We start from the raw sequence: 22,081 nt of genomic DNA, 5'->3' as shown, positions 1-22,081 counted from the left end.
ACCCACCATTTAAAAGGAAAAATTAGTCAGCTTAGCGTCCATGGATCAATAGCAGTAACTTTGGTCTTGCATGGACATTGAGAGTTTTAACTAACATTCTAGATCCAACGCTTCTTATATCTTGACGGGGAAATGAATAAGGGAAACTGATAATTTTGGTTATCGCTGTGAAAAAGGATTTTTGGTGCTGAGTGACGGACTTGAATCTCAGTGACGTCAGAGGTTACGTCATTAACGAGGTGACAAATTCATGGAAGGTATGAATGAGAATTTCTTTCCCATTGCAATGTCATCGGGAGAACCCGAAACCAACATCGCTTCTTCTGCTACGACTGAACGCAAACCAGGATGTGGCTCACAAGATGAGGGGACGAAAAACGAAGATCGCCAGACCCTTGAGACTAAAAAAGAATCTAAGGAGCGTAGTTTAGTGTCTAACTTTTTACAGCCATTCAAAAATGCGTTTGTTGTTCACTCCGCTCCTCCTCTTTTTCATAAGTGGCCACGAGCGAAAAAGAACTCGCAGTTTGCAAAGGATTTTGCATCGGAAAAGAGACAATCAAAAAATGGCTCCGATGAAAAACTTAGGAAAAAGCAACGACAGTCAGAAACGACGGGTGACATCCACTCAGCGAGAGAGTCTGACTCTAGTTTAACTAAAAAGACGTTACCACCGCTAAAACTGACCCGAACAAGAATACACCCACAGTCTTATGTCGAAGAGGACAAAACAAATCAAAGCACATCCGATGACTGATTTTATTTTTTAATCGAAAGATGAACATTGTCTTTAGTAATTCAGAGAAGAATTTTTAGAACATTGTCTAATAAGCTTTTATAGTTATTCCGTCCTGGTAATGTTATTCCGTCCTGTCAAAGGTTTGCGTTTTATTGGAAGTTACTTTGCTGCAATTGTGTTTAAGAACTATGTCATGAATACTTTGGTATTAAGGGCTGTCTGTGATTCAATTATCAAGTAATGTGACGTCATACTTCAGCTTGCTCAAAGAATATGACGTGATAGATGACGTTCTATAGTCATGTAGCCTGCCCTAAATTTAGGCATACGTGTATGTTCGTACTTTGAAGTTAGCAAATCAGTAAATACTAGTAGTATCTGCAGCCTAACTTGTTCATGGCCGCTCCTTCCCTTACTGCGCTGGTGTTCCATTTTTTAACGTGAATTTTAAAGGACAGAAAGACCATAGCGTCTTTTTGATGTCCATAAAATATAATGTAATTGTAAAGAAATGCCGACAACCAACTTGTATACCAGTATTACGAAAAGTATTCTTTTTGAAATTTTATGCTTAAAGAGTGCCAAAAGAAATTATTATTATTATTATTATTATTATTATTATTATTATTATTATTATTATATTGACTTTTAATCAGCTTTTTTGTTATTTCGTGGAATAAAGATCCGTGAAGATGCATGGCATTAGACAATATGGTGGGCGGTTAGCTCGAGTCAATACAAACAGTGTCATGCCACCAATTACTTTATGTTAATGATATGCCATCCATGCCCATGTTTTTTAAATTTATTTATTTAGTTATTTATTGCCTATAATCAAGATTTTTAAGCATATATTTTGCTATGTTGAGGTTTGCACAGCTGTACAGGGATAAGTCTGTGATTGGAAATGTTAGACTGGAATTTTACCGTAAATACATACTTTACAGTGATAGTGAGTATATTTTTGATGAGATCATATAGACAACTTCCCAAACCCTTGTATTGGATTAAAGATTTGAAATTGATCCGGGGAAAGATCATCAAATGATAAATGTCGATAATATTGATTACATTATGTATGAAATTTTCTTTTTTGTGTGTCCAAATAAAAATATGTATATGCAGTATATTAGTTTTATTTGTATTAAAACATCTTTAAAAGTCTTTAAAATCTTTAAAAAGATCAAACCAAATGAGTAGGTAAAAAAATCTTCAATTATAGCGAGATGATATGAAATGAGAAGTTAACCTTGAACTTAAATAAGTATGATAAATTCGCTTAAAGATTCGTTTTCCTGGAGCGTTTCATCTCATTTCTAAATATATCTATTTCTGTCATTCTTTGTTAAAATGTTGAATTTGACCGAAGCTGTAATTTTGCGATGTGATAGCTACACCATCACAGTTTATCATTTCATAAAAAGGGAAACAGCAGCTGCCCTTTTTAGGGCACACAGGAGAGTTGAACAGCTATACCCACCAAATCCAAGACACGTTACCCTGGGTAATATATTTTGCACAAACTAATGAAAGTCTAATGGAATGTTTTCAGTTTTAGTTTAAATCATAAGGGGGTGTTGTCTCAATGCTTCAAAACTGGGTTTGAAGAATTTAATCCACATTTCATAATTAATAAAAATGGTGAATATGTGGGTCACGGTAACGTTATTGACGCGGGTACAAAAACTTTTTATCATGTAAATAGTAACAATATTTTTGCTATTATCCATACACACTTCAATCATGAGGGGCACACCACTTTCACATGCTTTTAAAATAGAATTGACAAACACAGAGGAATAATGCAGATATTTTATTTACTGTAACTCTGTCACATGGGACACACACTGAACAAAGTTGATCTAAAGAATGTTCCAGGTTGTAGTTTTTTATCTGAATTATTATTTTTTTATTATTATTTTAACACAATAAAGTTCAGTTAAATACAAAATTTAACAAAATGAAGTTCAGTGTAACACAAAGTTCATAATTATAACATTCTTCCTGACATATGTGGACCAATGGTGATATCTGTTCTGTGCTCACTAAGGCATCCACTCTTGGGATTCTGAAAAAAAATCACACAAAGAATCTGTTAACTCTGATAACGAACAATGCAGGGCCGTAGCCTGAGCAAAATGCCAGGGGGGCAGTAAGCGGACACAAAGGGGCGAAGCTACCGAGGGGGGGTGGGTGTGGTGTGTAAAATTCCAAATTCCAGGGGGGGCAGCTGCCCCCCCTGCCCCCCCCCCCCCCCCCCCCCGGAGGCTACGGCCCTGCAATGGATAACCTAAGATCACAAATAGTTTATTGCTTATTCAAACAAAGTACTGTGCATTATGAGTGGCAAACACGCATTACTGAGACACATTTTCTTCACCCATTTTCGGTGCTTCATTGCGTAACGTAAGTGTTGCGAGTAATCCATTATTGCTGTTTTTACAGACGGTTAAATTTTAAACATACAGTGTAGCAGCTTTATTTAAGACAAAACTAAAAAAAAGTAATTCAATTTCGATGATTGAGTTTTCGAGAACAAAAGAACATGAATGCGGTATCACCGCGTCACCATGTTCAATATGACCTTTAGTCCCCCATGTGACACAGACGCAAAACGAAAGTTCAGACGAAGTCACCCTACTTATAGAATGGTAAAAATCAATCGGTACACAAATATGTTGAAACAATTGAAGAAAAATGAAACGGAACTCATTATTTCTCACCTTCATACAAAGAAGATCCCTATAAACAATCCTGTGGCGGTTAAATCGAAGGAATTACACCTGTGCCCACATCCTATCTCGACAGCGTCACTGACATGACATGTTATCAGAATGGGACACGCGCCAGTTTGAGCTGGTTTTTCAGTGTGCAAAAGAAGCCATTCGTGTGTAAGACGTCATCAGTTAGTGAGTATGGATGAAGATCGCTATCGATGTATAATTTTCACGCGGCATTTTAAAGCCGTCTGATAAAAATCGATCTCTGAAGTTTCAGCGTGGCGAACGTTATATTGGGACGCGGTGAAGAAAAATCGACCTTGCTGAGCAATAAATGTGAAATTCTTAAGAAAATTGATATTATCATGGACTTCGTGACACAAACTAACCGACATACTACTTTGGACGATTGAACAGTTTTAATACGGAAAGATAGGATTAGATGAAATTTTCATCGGGGTGGGACACCGCATGTATCGTAAGTTACGCTAATTTAGTGATCATTTTTCAGTGACTTCAAATAAATTTTTATTTAAATAACAATTTGCACATTCTGTTTATTATATCTTCTTGCAGTAGATATATTTCCTGCTTCAATTATCCATTCAAACCCTAAACAAACTGTTCTTAAATAGAGGTAGGGTCGAAATTCCACAAAAATGGACGCCATTTTGAGGGTAATTTCGATATATTTTCTGCTTTTTCTCTTATTTTGCTTTTATAACAGCATCCTCCTTGCTCATGCAGCTTCTTTGATTTGTTATTGAAACATACACAACGATGTCATGAGAATTTGGTTGGCTATCTAAATTTAAATAACATTCTTGTTATGGCCCCCCTGTAGTGCACCACTAGCAAAAAATGACTGATTTAGAAATCTCTACAACCGATTCTATTTTCATGTTTGAAAGATGAAACATTTAGGATAGTCGGAATTTATGTTAATCACATACAAAGCCCGTATACTCAAGCTGTATTTTTTTTCTATACAAGTCGATACACGATTTTGTATACATTTTCAAATTGTGGGAAAATTTAGTAAAAGGTAAATCCTTCTTTTCATTGCGATAAATTTTAGAAAGTTATTCTCTGTGTTATATATCGCTGGTTGCAATAAATAAACCAGAAGTATCTTTCAATTTCAAGATAAAGGATTTGTTTGTAGAAGCGGAGAAATACGAGTCATGTGGGCACGTTCCAGGATCTTGTGATGGTTTTTAGGGGAAAATGCCTCTGAAACTATCGAAATATGTTTTTATGTAAACAGCACCAGCCCAGCAGGCATAGTCGCGTTGGATCATCGTTGAAAACAGGTTGATACGTTGAATTGCCGTTGATCTACCTGAATTCAACGTAAAATCAACGTTGATCCAGCCACGTTGAAACACCGTCATAATGTGACGTTGACTCAACGTTGTATTTTGGTCATTGACACAACCTTGCAGACATGGATTGTAATTTAAAATATTAATTGTTGAAAACGTGATACTTTGTTTATCAATACTGTAACTAACTTTATCAAAATAAAAAAAGTGTTTAAAGTAAAAGTGACAGTTGTTTTGTGTCTTTAGTGAACTAGTGAATTTGCTTAACTTGTTATTCAGAAATACATTCCAATAAACTGAATTCCTTGCAAGGTCAGCTAACACTAGGATGAATACTTTGCTGTAAATGTGATGGAATGTAGTTAATAAAGTTGACAGTTCTCGGTGCCCTGTTATAGATAGACAGTTTGAGGTGACTGTGACTTTGTTATATATATAAGCCTTGGACATTTTAACTTAAAGGCCATACATATATACCCTAGATATATATTTAGCCATCAAACATGTCCTACTGCTAAACACATCCAGGCTAAAAGGGTGTACCATGCAGGGGCGTAACCAGACCTTTAAAAATTGTACGCTCAGATTTTTAAAATTCCCAGCACGTACAACAAAATATAGACTTACGCAACAGATGGAGGACAGCGTAATCACAGCATATGTACCACACACCGCAGCTTAATTTCCATTAATAATAAAATCATCATTTAGTCAAAAATATTCTCGAAATTAAAAAAAAAGTTTCAATATTCTTAGTTACCCAGAACGGTATATTTATTTAAAAGGAGGCTAACTTTGCATACGTGGACCCCCCCCCCTTCGAATAATCCTGGGCTCCGTATCTCGAAAGGTTCGCTATGTTCCGCACGTGCGCAAGCGTCTCGATTCCATGACCCCGTATTTCGAAATAGAATCGCTTATGGAATCGAGACACTTGCGCACGTTCGCAACATAGCGAACCTTTCGAGATAAGGAGCCCTGGCCAAAAAAAATGTACGCACAGTGCATCCGTGCGTATGCCTAGTTACGCCCATGCCATGCTTAGGTGCAGCAAAACATGCTTAGGAGCTAAATGGGTTGAAAAAATCAGACAAAGCAGGCACTTGGATGTTTTTACAGTGTACGTTATAATTGTGTACCTGTGTTTTGTACCAAAAATAAAAACATTTCAGGTCATTTTAATGTATTTTCATGCAAGAATGTTGTCTAACAACTGGGTTTGATACAATCTTGTTATCTGACGTTGATACAACGTTGTTATCTGAGGTTTAGTCAACTTTCAAATCCAATGTTAATCCAACGTATTATCAACGTTATGGTTCAACGTTGTTTCAACGTTAAAACAACATAATTTGCCCGCTGGGAGGTGGCATAAAAATATCACCCATTTTACCGTCCTCTCGATCTTTCTGCAAACATAGCCTATTGTGTTCGAATTAAGCTTATATTCAACTGCCTTGGTCAATATATGTTAGTAAGCCTTTTTCTTCTATGTACAATAAAGTTTGCTGAAACATAAGAAGGAGGGGAAAAAATCTTTCCTCATGACGTATGAAAAAATACCCCTAGTGGTGCATTTCTAAAGCGTAATCTACACCCTTTGACGCGAAAAAATAATAGCGGTCGCATTGTCTCCATCTACAATGAAGTTGACCTCATACGGTTTATATTGAGACATGACGACAACACAGAACTTTGAGCTACAGCTAAACAGACGGTTATTTTTTATCAAAATATGACGATTTTAAAGAATATTCAGTACAGAATTATCTTGCCGTGGCTGATATTAATAGGTAGAGGTAAGTAGGAACTGGTATATTTTACATTTTCGGCATGAAGAAAACATGGGGGTAAAAAGTAATGAAAGTAAAAAGTGTCGAGTTCCGAGAGACGCCATTTTGAGAGGATGGATCTCTCTCTCTCTCTCTCTCTCTCAGTGTTTTCAAATTGTGAGAGCAAGCTAAATGTTTTGTTTTGAGCAATAGATTAGATAGGCATATAGACAGAGATTGAGGCTTCACACAGTCTTCCTGCCATTCCAATTTTTTCATACATTTACTTCTCTTTTTTATCATTACATAGAGGTTCTCGCTGAACGCCCAACCATTAGAATGGCTGTTACAGCTACTTTCCGTAGGAACTCTTGTCCGGAGCCATCAGATGATCTGGAACCTTCGTTTCATACAATGATGAAAGGGGCTAAGTGGGACACGGTCGCAAATTGTACCCAACATAACTGCAGCTACACGTACATGTATGTCATTGCAGCTTGTGATGGAGGGCAAAATGGAGATGGGCGAAGAAAAAGAAATATTAAAATTATAATAAAGGATGCGAAACAAAGACGGAGATATTTGATAGGAAAGAAATACTTGCCTTCAACCCTACATTACAGAGAAAATGGAGAGACTTCCCACAAAGGTATCAACATCGGGCATTATTTGTTTCCTAAGTGGACATCTGGAAACCTACCTAAAATATTAAGAAGACGGAGAACTAGTTGCAGTTGTCTTATTGGTGTACACTTTACTCTAAATGTGCAACTCATCGAAGGAAATTACAGTGACGCTGTCACTGCAGCTAAATCAACTCTCGAGTCCACAAAGCAAAATTTGTCAGTTGCATTCCATGATGGTGTGTTAAAATTCATATATGGTGCACATGCATCCCCACTGTCGCTGGCAGATTTCTCCGTCGTAAGTCCGTCAAATTCAACCTGTCCGAATGGATCAGTCATCAACGTGACCTCAGTCACATGCGGTTAGTACTTTATGTGGCGTCATCAGAGTTAAATTACACATCAGTTTATCTCCAATTCTCTCCAATTTTTGCAGAAAATTTTTGCAAATGCCATGATTTTGTCGTCGCCGTTCTGTAGAAAAACGTATTATAAATTAATAGTCATTATCTTAATAATTAAATAAATGGAAATACGTCGGTCATGCTTTCAAGGGCCTACTATTTTCTAATTTCAAAGACATATTACGAAACACCTATTGGGTTGTACTGATATATTTACAAATACAACAACGCCGGTCTGCTGACTGCTCTTATTCTAACACTAAACTCCTACTTCCAGATTTCTGTCCAGAAGGTAGTTTCCATAATCTGACCAATTCAAGGTGCCAACCCTGTGCCATTGGTCAGTATCAGCCGGAAAAAGGCCAGTTGCAGTGCGTCCAGTGTCCACCGTGGAAGTCCACTTTTACCGAAGGAACCACAGACGTTGACGGGTGCCACTGTAAGTTCTACTCTAAATATCGGTAATTAGCTAGAGGATGCCCTTTAGCAGATTTTAGCAGATTTGAGATTTTTTTTATCGTTTTCTAGTAACAAACCTGGTCCAGGAAAAATAAAGGTATACTTCTGTAGAGGGGGCGCTGTCGTTAGTTCAAAGGTTAAGCTTACCGTGTATGTAATGGGCAAATCGTCGCCCCCAGGGGGATTTGGTACGAAAAAGAAATACGATGTGTTGACAAGGCGTCATTTACAATATAAACATAGTTATTGATCATCATTCTAAGAATTTTCGAAATTTTCGAAAAAAGTAGCTTTGGCCAAAATGAACAGTTGTTATCCCTTATAAAAGGAAAGATAAAATACAGAAAAGAATTCACTAAAATTTTTTGACCATGTGTTAATTGCACTGATATAAATTGCCTGTCCAATGTACACTATACATTTATACAGCTTGACCCCCACCCCTCAAAAAAAAAAAAAAATGAATAAAAAACAAAGAAATAGAATCAGTAAGATTTTTATTAAATCCTACAAAGTTCAAGCAAATTTCAAGAAATGTGCTCGACTTATTTATTCATGGCCGCTTGTTAATTTGGTGATTCTAGATACTGAGGCTACGATGAAGATGGCCATGCTGCTCCAGTACGGGAAACAACACTGCCCCGAAGCAGACAATTCCACCGCCTTTAAATACATCAAGGACCAATTTATACAATTAATGGGCAATTATAGTTTTCATTGTCCTGATAATGAGTGTGGCTACGAGGTGAAGTCAGTTAACTGCACAAGTCTTAACCAAAAAAATGTACTTAAGATACATTTTTATATTTTTACTCAACTCGGCGCCAACTCTTCACCGAACGAGACGGCGGCGAGAATGGCAGCGACTCTAACGTTGACAAGAATCCGTACAAATTTGACAAATTCACTTGAAGATAAACTGACTTTGATAGGTAAAGTCCACGGCTTAAGCCAACTAACAGAGGGGAAAATCGTTGTTCATTACAACATTACCGAACCAGAGTGCCCCGCCGGAACAGTACTAAATACAACAGGATGGGCATGTGGTAAGTTTACTTCATAGACATAAACTGGGCATTCAGCAAAAGTTGTAATACTCACACTAGGATATTGCCATGAAAAATTTATTGGGATGATATATAGATTCATTTTGTTTATCATTTAGTAAAAATACATTTTACAAACTTTGAAAAAGGTCTTGGTTGGTAATACTTCAGTCTAGTGTGTAAATTAAAACATTTGAGATAGAGAATTTCCTTTGATATCAATCAAAACAATTATAGCCAAGATTATACAATTTTATACACCGTGAATTAAAAAAATAAATTTCATCATTTAGAACCTTGTGACCGAGGCCACTACTTTAATGTGACGTCATCGCGATGTGACGTATGTTCTCTTGGGTCGTACCAAGACAGTCGCGGCCAAACAATCTGTCACAATTGTCCATCAGGAACGTCAACCACCCATACTGGGGCAATTAACTTTAGAGAGTGTATCGGTAGGTGTCGCTTTTAATAGTTGTATCTTTGAGAGAGTTTTTTCAGTTTAATTAAAACATCTGAGTTTCTGTAACGTTTGTTGAAGACATAACTCAGTATCGTACATATCATAAAATATATTATTAAACACATATATTATTAAAACACTTTTATTTAAAAAAAAAACAATTATTAATCATTTTGTCCATAATTTTAAACCTGAAATGGCGCCTGCTATTTGACACGCAATAAAAACTGGGTCGACTCCTTTGTGACAGAAGACTTAAGCTTGCCTGAACGATGATTAAAGTTTTCAATTGAAGTATTTAACCCTTAGTTTGAGATGCATTTAATTTTATTTCAGATGAGAACGCCATTACTTCTACTACAGATCTGACCACGACGCGAGAAATGTTGACGTCCAGTCCTTCTGCCGTTTCATCCATCGGAAGTACCCAATATCAATCCACCCCTGCTGAAGACGGTACAACTTCCGTAATTTCTCCTTCCACTGGGAAAAGTAGTACTGCTGTGACCAATTTGACGAGTACAAACCCCCCCGGCAGGACCTCAGCGGCCAGTATTCCGTGTGTATCTATGCCAGGTATGACTGCATGCAATTCCAGTGGTGTGCAGACGACCCCAGATCCAAATATTCATCTTATTGGGCTGATGAACGCCATTGTGGTCCACTTCAAAATCGAAACATCTACCCAGGTAGCATTTAGTCTCTCTCTCTCTCCTTTTCTTGAATTAGAAACTCATAGTAACTTTGTGCATCAAAACAAGACGTAAATCAAAATTGCAATTAACGTAAAAACAATGTACATGTCAAATTTCATATATTATTATCTGTAAATGTATCCAATTATGGGGGGCAATTAAAGAGGAAAAGTCCCATCATACTGCATATTTCATATATTTCAGGACCCATCTGGCAAAATTACTTTGTTCAAAATTTACGCAGTTGCTGTGTGCAGGTCATATTGCAGGAATCACGACTGCGAGAGATTTAGGTTACGATCAAGGTGTGTGTGATTTTTACCCTGCTTGGTTTGCTGTATTCATAAGTGAGCAATGCATTCCCCGAATATCAATGGAAATATTTGTTACAATTTCTTTTGTCGGTAGTGTTTCAGTTCCCGCAAAAGGAGGAAAAAACTTCTTGCCACAAACATTTTGATTTTTCGGAAAATAAATTTTCATTGCTTCTTGCGTACTGATGAAAAAAAAGTAAATCGCACAAAAACAGTTTAAGGAAGGGGCATAACCCATTTCACTTTTATTATTTATATTTTTAATCTTTATCATTTTGACTTTTTGTCTTTACAGGAGGGCGTTGCCATCTTCGTTCTCTTCAAGTGACGTGCACGTTCTTCCCCAGTTTCAGCAACTAAACGGCAGCAACGTCATGCTTGCGTTTTACGTCACTTACCCCCAAAGTGATTCGGTCATGAATGGGACTCTGCTGCTGAGTATTTTTACAGCTGAACATTCAGAATCGCAAAGGCGAATTGCCAACATTACTATCTTAGACGCTAGTCCGTGCTATTGCTCAAACGACTCTATAGTCTCTAAAGTATTGACGTCAACAGAAACTCCAGTCCAGTCCAGTATTCCCGCTATGGTCGTGGCTGTGACTGTTCCAATAATTGTGGTGATTGCAATCATAGGGATCTTCATCTTTTTAAAAAAGTATGCTTTTTTTACCGTTTCGACCACGAAATGCCTTGTCCTTTCTTATATTAGTTTAAGGAAATATAACTGTAATGAGATTCGCTAAGGGGCCATTGGTTACAAGTATAGGATCTTGAAAGAATGAAAGAATCGTAGTTGAGACGGTGAGAGCATATTTTGAAGTCGAAAATACATGTAGTTTCCCGTTCTAATACCCTCTTTTTCATTTTTCATTTAAAATGTAAATGAGAACAAGATATTTATAAGATCCAATGAGGAGGAAATTTAATTAACTTTTGTCGGTATATCCTCTAAAAATGAGAATATCCTTATCACAGTCTAAATGTCTTAAATAGTTTTTAACCCCCCCCCCCCCCCCCAAAGAATTCTTTTTATTAATGGAAACGCGCTGAACTGCTGCCTGTGATTATGATAGCAATATATGTATTCACTAGATTTACCCAGTAACAAACAAAAACATCGAACCAACAGTATTTTTGCTTATATACTTGCAGACACAGATATTCTCCCTGCCATGAAAGAGTAGCCCCAGTGGACCAGGAAGAACTGATGAGAAGGAAGCATCAAATCTATAGTGAGGGCTCCCTCCCAACAGATATCGATGAGGAAGGAGATATTAAGTAGTTATATTGTTATATTATATAGACGTTGAATGTGTCTGTACATGTATATATTCTACCGTGTCTGTCCTTGGGGGCTTTGCTTTCTCGGACGCCCCCCCCCCCCCCCTACACACACAAACTTCAAATAATCCTGGATCCGATCCTGTTATGACTGGGTTATTTGTACGAAAGCTATTAATTTTTTTTCTTGTAATTTGTTGACGTTCGCTCCATCAGTGCTAAACGTATTTTTGTATAATTGCAAGCTTCCTGAGTGGCACTGCTTTGTAAAAATGCAGGCTTCTATTTCGAAATCAAAGGTAAACGTGGTTTCGATTCATTCTTACAGCACGTATAAGTATTCCGTTACAAGCGTTATATTTTATGTGAGAAACCACGTCTACATCTATGTTTCTTCCTTATCAATCTACATGTCTCGGGGCCGGTTTCACAAATAATGTGAATCCCGAAAATTGATTCCTACAAAAGAAACCCAAATAAGGTATTAACTTTGGAATACATTTCCTGTTACAAGAAAACTTGAAACTTTCATTAAATTTTTCCACAACTGGTTTATCTTGAGTCAAAGTACTTAGTTGGCTAAAACCTTGGTATAAAATTTTGGACCAATTTTCGGGCAAAAGTTTCTTTGTGAAACGGATCACTGAATTGTATACTACATTCGTAAACATCATATGGCATCTGTTGTTTCCGTTGTAGTCCCTGCCCAGTTGCGTCACCTTCCATGCGGTTACGAAGGATTGTGGGATCCTTAAATGGTTCTTTGTGTAAAATATCACCAATAGATGGCGTCGAGACAAGACAAGATAACGTGGCTTTAGACTCACCAGCTGATCGCCTTAGAAGGGTTATCAACGAACTGTGGTCGAATTCAACGTTACATGAGACAAATGAAAACGAGGCCAAATCGGAATGGGAACTACATTTAGACTCCTTCTAATACGCTGTTAAAAATGAACTAATTTTGCAAAATCAGTAAAAAAGAAAAAAGGTCATAATGCCTTTGTATGGTGTTAGAGCTCTTTACAACTGGCAGCCAAGACAAGACAATGTCTTTTGTTTTTTGAAAATTATTAAATAAAATATTTTAATCTACAGATTATTAAATGTGTACTTTGACTGAATGATTGAGTTATTAGACCGTTTAAGATCAAGGGAGTGCTGAACTATTTATATAGGGCCTATATAATAAAATGAAAAAAGAACAGCAGCTATTTTGCCCCGACCGGTTTCATTGCATCTTCAGGGGGTTTGTTTATTTTGGTTACTATATGATGTCATAAAGGCTCAATGTGAGGTCTCTAACAATGGGTGTTTGATTGTCGCTTTTACCAATGCTGTTACCTGTTTAATGTAGGTTTATACTTATTGATAAATAGATTTTCTTCAATTTCCGTTTCTGTTGGGTTGTTTCCCTAGTGAAGTTATAAAATGGGAATACAGTAAAGTCCTTGTTTTTGTTCATAGAGCATTCCTTAATGTGCCCATTCACAGACGTGCACTGATATTTAGGTTGTCTTATTTGCCGACAACCAACTTGTATACCAGTATTGCGAAAAGTATTACTTCTTGATATTTTGTGCTTAAAGAGTGCCAAAAGATATTATTATTATTATTATTATTATTATATTGACTTTTAATCAGCTTTTTGTTTTTTCGAGGAAGGAAGATCCGTGAAGATGCATGACATTGGACAATATAGTGGGCGGCTAGCTCGAGTCAATACAAACAGTGTCATGACACCAATTACTTAATTTTGATCATATGCTATCGATGCCCAGGTTTCTTTTATTTATTCATTTATTTTTGCCTAAAATCAAGATTTTAAAGCATATATTTTGCTATGTTGAGATTTGCACGGCTGTACAGGGATATGTCTCTGATTGGAAATGTTAGACTGGAATTTTACCGTAAATACATACTTTACAGTTATAGCGAGTATATTTTTGATGAGATCACATAGAGAACTTCCCAAACCCTTGTATTGGATCAAGAATTTGAAATTGATCCGGGGAAAGATCATCAAATGATAAATGTCGATGATATTGATCACAAAATGTATGAAACTTTCTTTTTTGTGTGTCAAAATAATATGTGTATGCAGTATATTAGTTTTATTTATATTAAAACATCATTAAAATTCTTTACAATCTTTAAAAAGATCAAACCAAATGAGTAGGTAAAAAATCTTCAATTTGAGAGATTATAACGAGATGATTTGAAATATAAAGTTAACCTTGAACTTGAATAAGTATGATAAATTCGCTTAAAGATTCGTTTTCCTGGAGTGTCTCTTCTCTATTCTGAAGACATCTATTTTTTGAAATCTTTACAACTGATTCTATTTTCATGTTTGAAAGATGAAACATTTAGGATAGTCGAAATTTATGTTAATCACATACAAAGCCCGTATACTCAAGCTGTAGCTTTTTTTACTATACAAGTCGATACACGATTTTGTATACATTTTCAAATTGTGGGAAAATTTAGTAAAAGGTAAATCCTTCTTTTCATAGCGATACATTTTAGAAAGTTATTCCCTGTGTTATATATCGCTGGTTGCAATAAATGAACCAGAAGTATCTTTCAATTTCAAGATAAAGGATTTGTTTGTAGAAGCGGAGAAATACGAGTCATGTGGGCACGTTCCAGGATCTTGTGATGGTTTTTAGGGGAAAATGCCTCTGAAACTATCGAAATATGTTTTTATGTAAACAGCACCAGGTGGCATAAAAGTATCACCTATTTTACCGCCCTCTCGATCTTTCTGCAAGCATAGCCTATTGTGTTCGAATTAAGCTTATATTCAACTGCCTTGGTCAATATAGTGTTAGTAACCACTTTTCTTCTATGTACAATAAAGTTTGCTGACAAATAAGGAGGAAAAAATCTTTGCTTATGACGTATGAAAAAATGCCCCTAGTGGCGCATTTCTAAAGCGTAATCTACACCCTTTGACCCGAAAAAATAATAGCGGTCGCATTGTCTCCATCTACAAGGAAGTTGACCTAAAACGGTTTATATTGAGAAATGACGACAACACAGCTGAGCTACAGCTCAACAGACGGTTATTTTTTATCAAAATATGACGAATTTAAAAAATATTCAGTACAGATTTCTCTTGACGTGGCTGATATTTATATGTAGAGGTAAGTAGGACATGGTTTAGTTAACATTTTAGGCACGGAGAAAACATAGTGGTTAAAAGTAATGAGAGTAAAAAGTGCAGAGTTTCGAGAGACGCCATTTTGAACGGATGGATCTCTCTCTCTCTCTCTCTCTCTCTCTCTTATTGTAATCAAATTGTGAGAGCAAGCTTGAATGTTTTTGTTTTGAGCAATAGATTAGATAGGCATATAGACAGAGATTAAGGCTTCTCAGTCTTCCTGCCATTCCAATTACTTTAATACATTTACTTTTCTTTTTTATTATTACATAGAGGTGCTCGCTGAGCGCCCAACCATGAGAATGGCTGTTACAGCTACTTACTGTAGGAACTCTTGTCCGGAGTCACCAGATGATCTGGAACATTCGTTCCATACAATGATGAACGGGGCAAAGTGGGACACGGTCGCTAATTGTACCCAACATAACTGCAGCTACACGTATGTCAATGCAACTTGTAATGGAGGGCAAAATGGAGATGGGCGAAGAAAAAGAAGTACTAAAATTATGATAAAGGATGCGAAACAAAGACGGAGATATTTGATAGGAAAGAAATACTTGCCTTCAACCCTACATTACAGAGAAAATGGAGAGACTTCCCACAAAGGTATCAACATTGGGCATTATTTGTTTCCTAAATGGACATCTGGAAACCTACCTAAAATATTAAGAAGACGAAGAACTAGTTGCAGTTATCATATTGGTGTACACTTTACTCTAAATGTGCAACTCATCGGAGGAAATTACAGTGACGCTGTCACTGCAGCTAAATCAACTCTCGAGTCCACAAAGCAAAATTTGTCAGTTGCATTCCAAGATGGTGTGTTAAATCTCACATATGGTGTACATGCATCCCCACTGTCGCTGGCAGATTTCTCCGTCGTAAGTCTGTCAAATTCAACCTGTCCGAATGGATCAGTCATCAACGTGACTTCAGTCACATGCGGTTAGTACTTTATGTGGCGTCATCAGAGTTAAATTACATATACATGTATATGTGTTCATCTCCAATCCTCTCCAATTTTTGCCATAATTGTGTCGGCGCCGTTTTTGTAGAAAAAAATATTATAAATTAATAGTCATTATCTTAATAATTAAATAAAAGGAAATACGTCGCTCATGCGTTCAAGGGCCTACTATTTTCTTATTTCAAAGACATATTAGGAAACGCCTGTTGAGTTGTGTTGGTTTATTTACAAATAAAACAACGCGAGTCTGACGACTGTTTTTATTCTTACACTAAACTCCTACTTTCAGATTTCTGTCCAGAAGGTAGTTTCCATAATCTGACCAATTCAAGGTGCCAACCCTGTGCCATTGGTCAGTATCAGCCGGAAAAAGGCCAGTTGCAGTGCGTCCAGTGTCCACCGTGGAAGTCCACTTTTACCGAAGGAACCACAGACGTTGATGGGTGCTACTGTAAGTTCTACTCTTAATATCGGTAGCTCGAGGATGCCCTTTAGCAGATTTTAGCAGATTTGAGATATTTTATTGTTTTCTAGTAACATACCTGGCCCAGGAAAATAAAGGTATACTTCTGCAGAGGGGGCGCTGTCGTTAGTTCAAAGGTTAAGCTTACTGTGTTTGTTATGGGCAAATCGTCGCCCCCAGGGGGATTTGGTACGAAAAAAAAGTACGATGTGTTGACAAGGCGTCATTTACAATATAAACATAGTTATTGTTCATCATTCTTTGAATTTTCGAAATTTTCGAAAAAAGTAGCTGTGGCCAAAATGAATCGTTATCCCTTAAAAAAAGGAAAGATAAAATACAGAAAAGAATTCGTTACTTTCTTTGACCATGTGTTAAAGGCACTGATATAAATTGCCTGTCCAATGTATACAAGCTTGACCCCCCTCCAAACAAATGAATAACAAGAAATGGAATCCATAACATTTTTATTTAATCCTACAAAGGTCAAGCAAATTTCAAGAAATATGCTCGACTTATTTATTCATGGTAGCTTGTTTATTTGGTGATTCTAGACACCGAGGCTACGATGAAGGTGGCCATGCTGCTCCAGTACGTAATACAAAACTGCCCCGAAGAAGACAATTCCACCGCCTTTAAATACATCAAGGACCAATTTGTACAATTAATGGACACTTATAATTTTCACTGCCTTGATACTGAGGGGTGTGGCTACGAGGTGAAGTCAGTTGACTGCACAAATCGTGAACTTAAGATACATTTTTATATTTTAACTCAACTCGGCGCCAACTTTTCATCGAACGAGACGGCGGCGAGAATGGGGGCGACCCTAACGTTGACAAGAATCCGTACAAATCTGACAGAGTCGTTTCAAGATAAAATACTGACTTTGATAGATAAAGTCCATGGCTTAAGCCAACCAGAAGGACTGAAAATCGTTTTTCATTATAACATAACTGAACCAGAGTGCCCCCCCGGAACAGTACTTAACACAGCAGGATGGGCATGTGGTAAGTTTACTTCATAGACATAAACTGGACATTCAGCAAAAGTTTTAATGCTCACACTAGGATATTGCCATGAAAAATTTATTGGGATGATATATATAGATCTAGATTCATTCTGTTTATTATTTAGCAAAAAATACATTTTACAAATTTTGAAAAAGGTCCTGGTAAAACATTTTAGATACAGAATTTCCTTTGATATCAATCAAAATCATTATAGCCAAGATTATACAATCTGAAAAGTGACTCAGTCTTCGTTTTTATGCACCGTCCTTTAGAACCTTGTGACCGAGGCCACTACTTTAATGTGACGTCATCGCGATGTGACGTATGTTCTCGTGGGTCATACCAAGACAGTCGCGGCCAAACAATCTGTCACAGTTGTCCATCAGGAACGTCAACCACCCATACTGGGGCAATTAACCTCAGAGAGTGTATCGGTAGGTGTCGCTTTTAATAGCTGTGGTTTTTGAAATAATTTGTTCAAATTAACATCTGAGTTACTAGGAACATGTAACGTTTGTTAACGATGACATAACACAGAATCTTATATATCATTACACATGTTTATTTAAAAAACAATAATAAATCATTTTTGTCTAAAATTTTTACCTGAAATGGCGCCTGCTATTTAACACACAATAAAAACTGGGTCGAGTCATTTGTGACAGAGGAATTAAGCTTGCCTGAACGATGATTGGACTTTTCAATTGAAGTATTTAAACCTTTGTTTGAGATGCATTTAATTTTATTTCAGATGAGAACGCCATTACTTCTACTACAGATCTGACCACGACGCGTGAGATGTTGACGTCCAGTCCTTCTGTCGTTTCATCCAGCGGAAGTACCCACTATCAATCCACCCCTGCTGTTGACAGTGCCACTCCCGTAATTTTTACTTCCACTGGCAAAAGTAGTACCGCTGTGACTGATTTGGCAAGTACTTACCCCTCTCCTTCTGACAGAAGGACCTCAATTACCAGTAACATGTGTGTTTTTATGCCAGGTACGACTGCATGCAATTCCAGTGGTGTGCGGACGACCCCAGATCCAAGTTTCCATCTTATTGGGCTGAAGAACGCCATTGTCATCCACTTCAAAATCGATACATCTAACCAGGTAGCATTTACTCTCTCTCTCTCTCTCTCTCTCTCTCTCTCTCTCTCTCTCTGCTTTTCTTGAAGTTGAAACTCATAGTTACTTTGTTCGTCAAAACAAGACATAAATCAAAATTGCATATATTATTATTTGTAAATGTATTCATTTATGGAGGGGGGGGGGGAAGTAGAGAGGAAAAGTCCCATAATACTGAATATTTTATATATTTCAGGACCCATCTGGCAAAATTGCTTCGTTCAAAATTTACGCAGTTGATATGTGCATGTCATATTGCAGGAATCACGACTGCGAGAGATTTAGGTTACGATCAAGGTGTGTGTGATTTTTACCCTGCTCGGTTTGCTGTATTCATAAGTGAGCAATGCATTCCCCGAATATCAATGGAGATATTTGTTACAGTTTCTTTTGTCGGCAGTGATTCAGTTCTCGCGAAAGGAGGAAAATACTTCTTGAAAAAATTTTTCGGAAAATAAATTTTCATTGCTTTTTGCGTGCTGATGAAAAAAAAAGTAAATCGTACAAAAAAACCTTTAAGGAAGGAAGATAATCTATTACAGTTTTATTATTTATATCTATGTTTAATTTTTATCATTTTAATTTTTGCCATTTCAGAAGGGCGTTGCCATCTTCGTTCTCTCCAAGTGACGTGCACGTTCTTCCCCAGTTTCAGCAACTAAACGGCAGCAACGTCACGCTTGCGTTTTACGTCACTTACCCCCAAAGTGATTCGGTCATGAATGGGACTCTGCTGCTGAGTATTTTTACAGCTAAACATTCAGAATCGCAAAGGCATATTGCCAACATTACCATCTTAGACGCTAGTCCGTGCTATTGCTCAAACGACTCTCTAAACTCTACAGTATTGACGACAACAGAAAGTCCAGCTATGGTCGTGGCTGTGACTGTTCCAATAATTGTGGTGATTGCAATCATAGGGATCATCATCTTTTTAAAAAAGTATGCTTTTTTCCGTTTCGACAACGAAATCCTTTGTCCCTTCTACTATCATATTATTGGAATATATCTGTAATGAGATTCACTCAGTGAGGGGGGGGGGGGGCGCATTCGTTTCAAGTTCACGGCCCCAGTCGTTACAAAAGATTTACACAAGTGGGGAATATTATTCTTTATATTTTAACCCTTTTTTCGTTATTTTGTTGAAAGAGTCGTAGTTGAGATGGTGAGAGCATGTTTTGAAGTCGAAAATACATGTAGTTTCCGTTCTAATACCCACTTTGTGCAAAGATATAGGCCTACCATTTTCAATTGAACATTTTTCATCTGAAATGTAAATGAGAACAAGATATTTTTAAGATCCAGTGAGGAGGAAATTTAATTAACTTTTGTCGGTATATCTTCTAAAAATAAGAATATCCTTATCACAGTCTAAATGTCTTAAATAGTTTTTTAACCCCCCACCCCTCTCGAAGAATTCCTTTTATTATTGGAAAGGCGCTGAACTCCTGCCTGTGATTATAATAGCAATATATGTATTTAATAGATTTTCCCAGTAACAAACAAAGACATCAACAGTATTTTTGCTTATCTACTTTCAGACACAGATGTTCTCCCTGCCATGAAAGAGTAGCCCCTGTGGACCAGGAAGAACTGATGAGAAGGAGGCATCAAATCTATAGATCGAGTTCCAGTGAGGGCTCCCTCTCAACAGATATCGATGAGGAAGGAGATATTAAGTAGTAATATTATTATATTATATTATATAGACGTTGAATGTGTCTTTTTATATTCTACCGTGTCTGTCCTTGAGGGCTTTGCGTCCTAGGACCCCCCCCCCCCCAACTTCAAATAATTCTGGATCCGTCCCTGTTTTGCAATTGACTGGATTACTTGTATGAAAGCTATTGAATTTTTTTTTTTTTTTTTGTAATTTGTTGACGTTCCCTCCATAAGTGCCAAACGTATTTTTAAATAATTGCAAGCTTCCTTAGTGACACTGCTTTGTAAAAATGCAGACTCCTATTTAAGGAAAAATAAGGAATTATTATATCTCTTTTTAATGTATTTTTGTGAAGTTCGCTCCATACATATACGTACCAAATCAAGACCTAATCAAGACGCATCAAAACGTTATCCGTTTCTCTAATTGTTTTATGTCTGTTAAGGTGTCAACTTCGAAATCTAGTTATGTTTTTACTCCGACTTTGTGTTAAGTGTCTGCATATTTGCCATCTTCACTGTCCAGTTTGTAATTACCTGTATGGGAGTTTCTTCAAAATACATGCGTGACTATTCGATAATGATAAGGATGATCTTTTGTTACTATTTTTTTTTTGTAGTAGTAGTAGTTTGGACTGATGTAGGCCTATCTGTTTGATTTAGCACTAATTTACTATTTTCAGCTCTAACTTACTATTTTTTTATTATGCTTACTATGTACAATGTTTTTTCCGAATAAAAAAATTTAGAGAAATGAACTGGTAAAGTTAACGTTAAGATTTAAAGTTAAGATTTCATACGAGAACATTGGTGACGAGATAATCTAGAAATAATGTGTCAAAATCAAAATCAAATTTGAAAAAAAATGGAATGGGGAAAATGTCATCAAGAAAGACCATTTTTTTCACCCAAATAAGGCATAAACTGTGGTATACATTTCCTGTTACAAGAAAACTTTTTGAAACTTTCATTAAGATTTTCCACAACTGGTTTATCTTGAGTCAAAGTACTTAGTTGGCTAAAACTTTGATGTAAAATTTTGGACTAATTTTCGGGCAAAAGTTTCTTTGTGAAACGGGTCACTGAATTGTATACTACATTTGTTAACATCAAATGGCATCTGTTGTTTCCGTTGCAGTCCCCGCCCAGTTGCGTCACCTTCCATGCGGTTACGAAGGATTGTGGGATCCTTAAATGGTTCTCTGTGTAAAATATCACCAATAGATGGCGTCGAGACAAGACAAGATCACGTGGTTTTACACTCACCAGCTGATCGCCTTAGAAGGGTTATTAACGAACTGCGGTCGAATTCAACGTTACATGAGACAAATGAAAACGAGGCCAAATCGGAATGGGCAATACATTTAGACACCTTCTAATACGCTGATAAAAATAAACTAATTTTGCAAAATCAGAAAAAAAAGAAAAAAGTTCATAATGCCTTTGTATGGTGTTTGAGCTCTTTACAACTGGCAGCCAAGACAAGACAATGCCTTTTGTTATATAAAATTTATTCAATAAAATATTTTAATCTACTGATTATTCGTTAAGTGTGTACTTTGACTGAATGATTGAGTTATTAGACCGTTTAAGATCAAGGGAGTGCTGAGCTTCTTTTTTTTTCTTCAATGATCTGACAATCAGTTACCAGCATACATTTTGGTTATTTATCACAAACCTGATATTAAAATCACTAGTATTTCAATATCATGGAAGAAAAATACTAGTTAGCATTACTGTCTAATTAACACATAATAATAATAATAATAATAATAATAATAATAATAATAATAATAAACCAAGGAGGTGCAGTTCGGAGGACGTACATGTACCTA

General features: G+C 36.7%; 2 protein-coding genes across 2 annotated transcripts; both read left to right on the top strand.

The window, feature by feature from the left end:
• Positions 1-6,446: 6,446 nt before the first annotated feature.
• Positions 6,447-12,942, top strand: LOC106163550 (uncharacterized). Its single transcript, XM_087015576.1, has 10 exons — positions 6,447-6,583; positions 6,867-7,544; positions 7,864-8,025; positions 8,630-9,091; positions 9,385-9,546; positions 9,891-10,243; positions 10,454-10,554; positions 10,859-11,221; positions 11,719-11,844; positions 12,547-12,942. Exons 1-10 carry the CDS (start codon positions 6,520-6,522, stop codon positions 12,785-12,787), a joined length of 2,712 nt encoding a protein of 903 aa, XP_086871702.1. The 5' UTR covers positions 6,447-6,519; the 3' UTR covers positions 12,788-12,942.
• Positions 12,943-14,691: 1,749 nt separating this feature from the next.
• Positions 14,692-21,861, top strand: LOC106154766 (uncharacterized). The gene is made up of 10 exons (XM_087015577.1): positions 14,692-14,996; positions 15,287-15,958; positions 16,270-16,431; positions 16,998-17,453; positions 17,729-17,890; positions 18,208-18,569; positions 18,781-18,881; positions 19,182-19,526; positions 20,126-20,266; positions 21,385-21,861. Exons 1-10 carry the CDS (start codon positions 14,933-14,935, stop codon positions 21,623-21,625), a joined length of 2,706 nt encoding a protein of 901 aa, XP_086871703.1. The 5' UTR covers positions 14,692-14,932; the 3' UTR covers positions 21,626-21,861.
• The last annotated feature ends 220 nt before the right edge of the window (positions 21,862-22,081 follow it).

This window comes from Lingula anatina, chromosome 6 (assembly GCF_051362555.1).
Source record: "Lingula anatina isolate TDL-2025a chromosome 6, LinAna3.0, whole genome shotgun sequence".
NCBI lineage: Eukaryota > Metazoa > Brachiopoda > Lingulata > Lingulida > Lingulidae > Lingula > Lingula anatina.
This window is presented reverse-complemented; position numbering and strand designations above follow the sequence as displayed.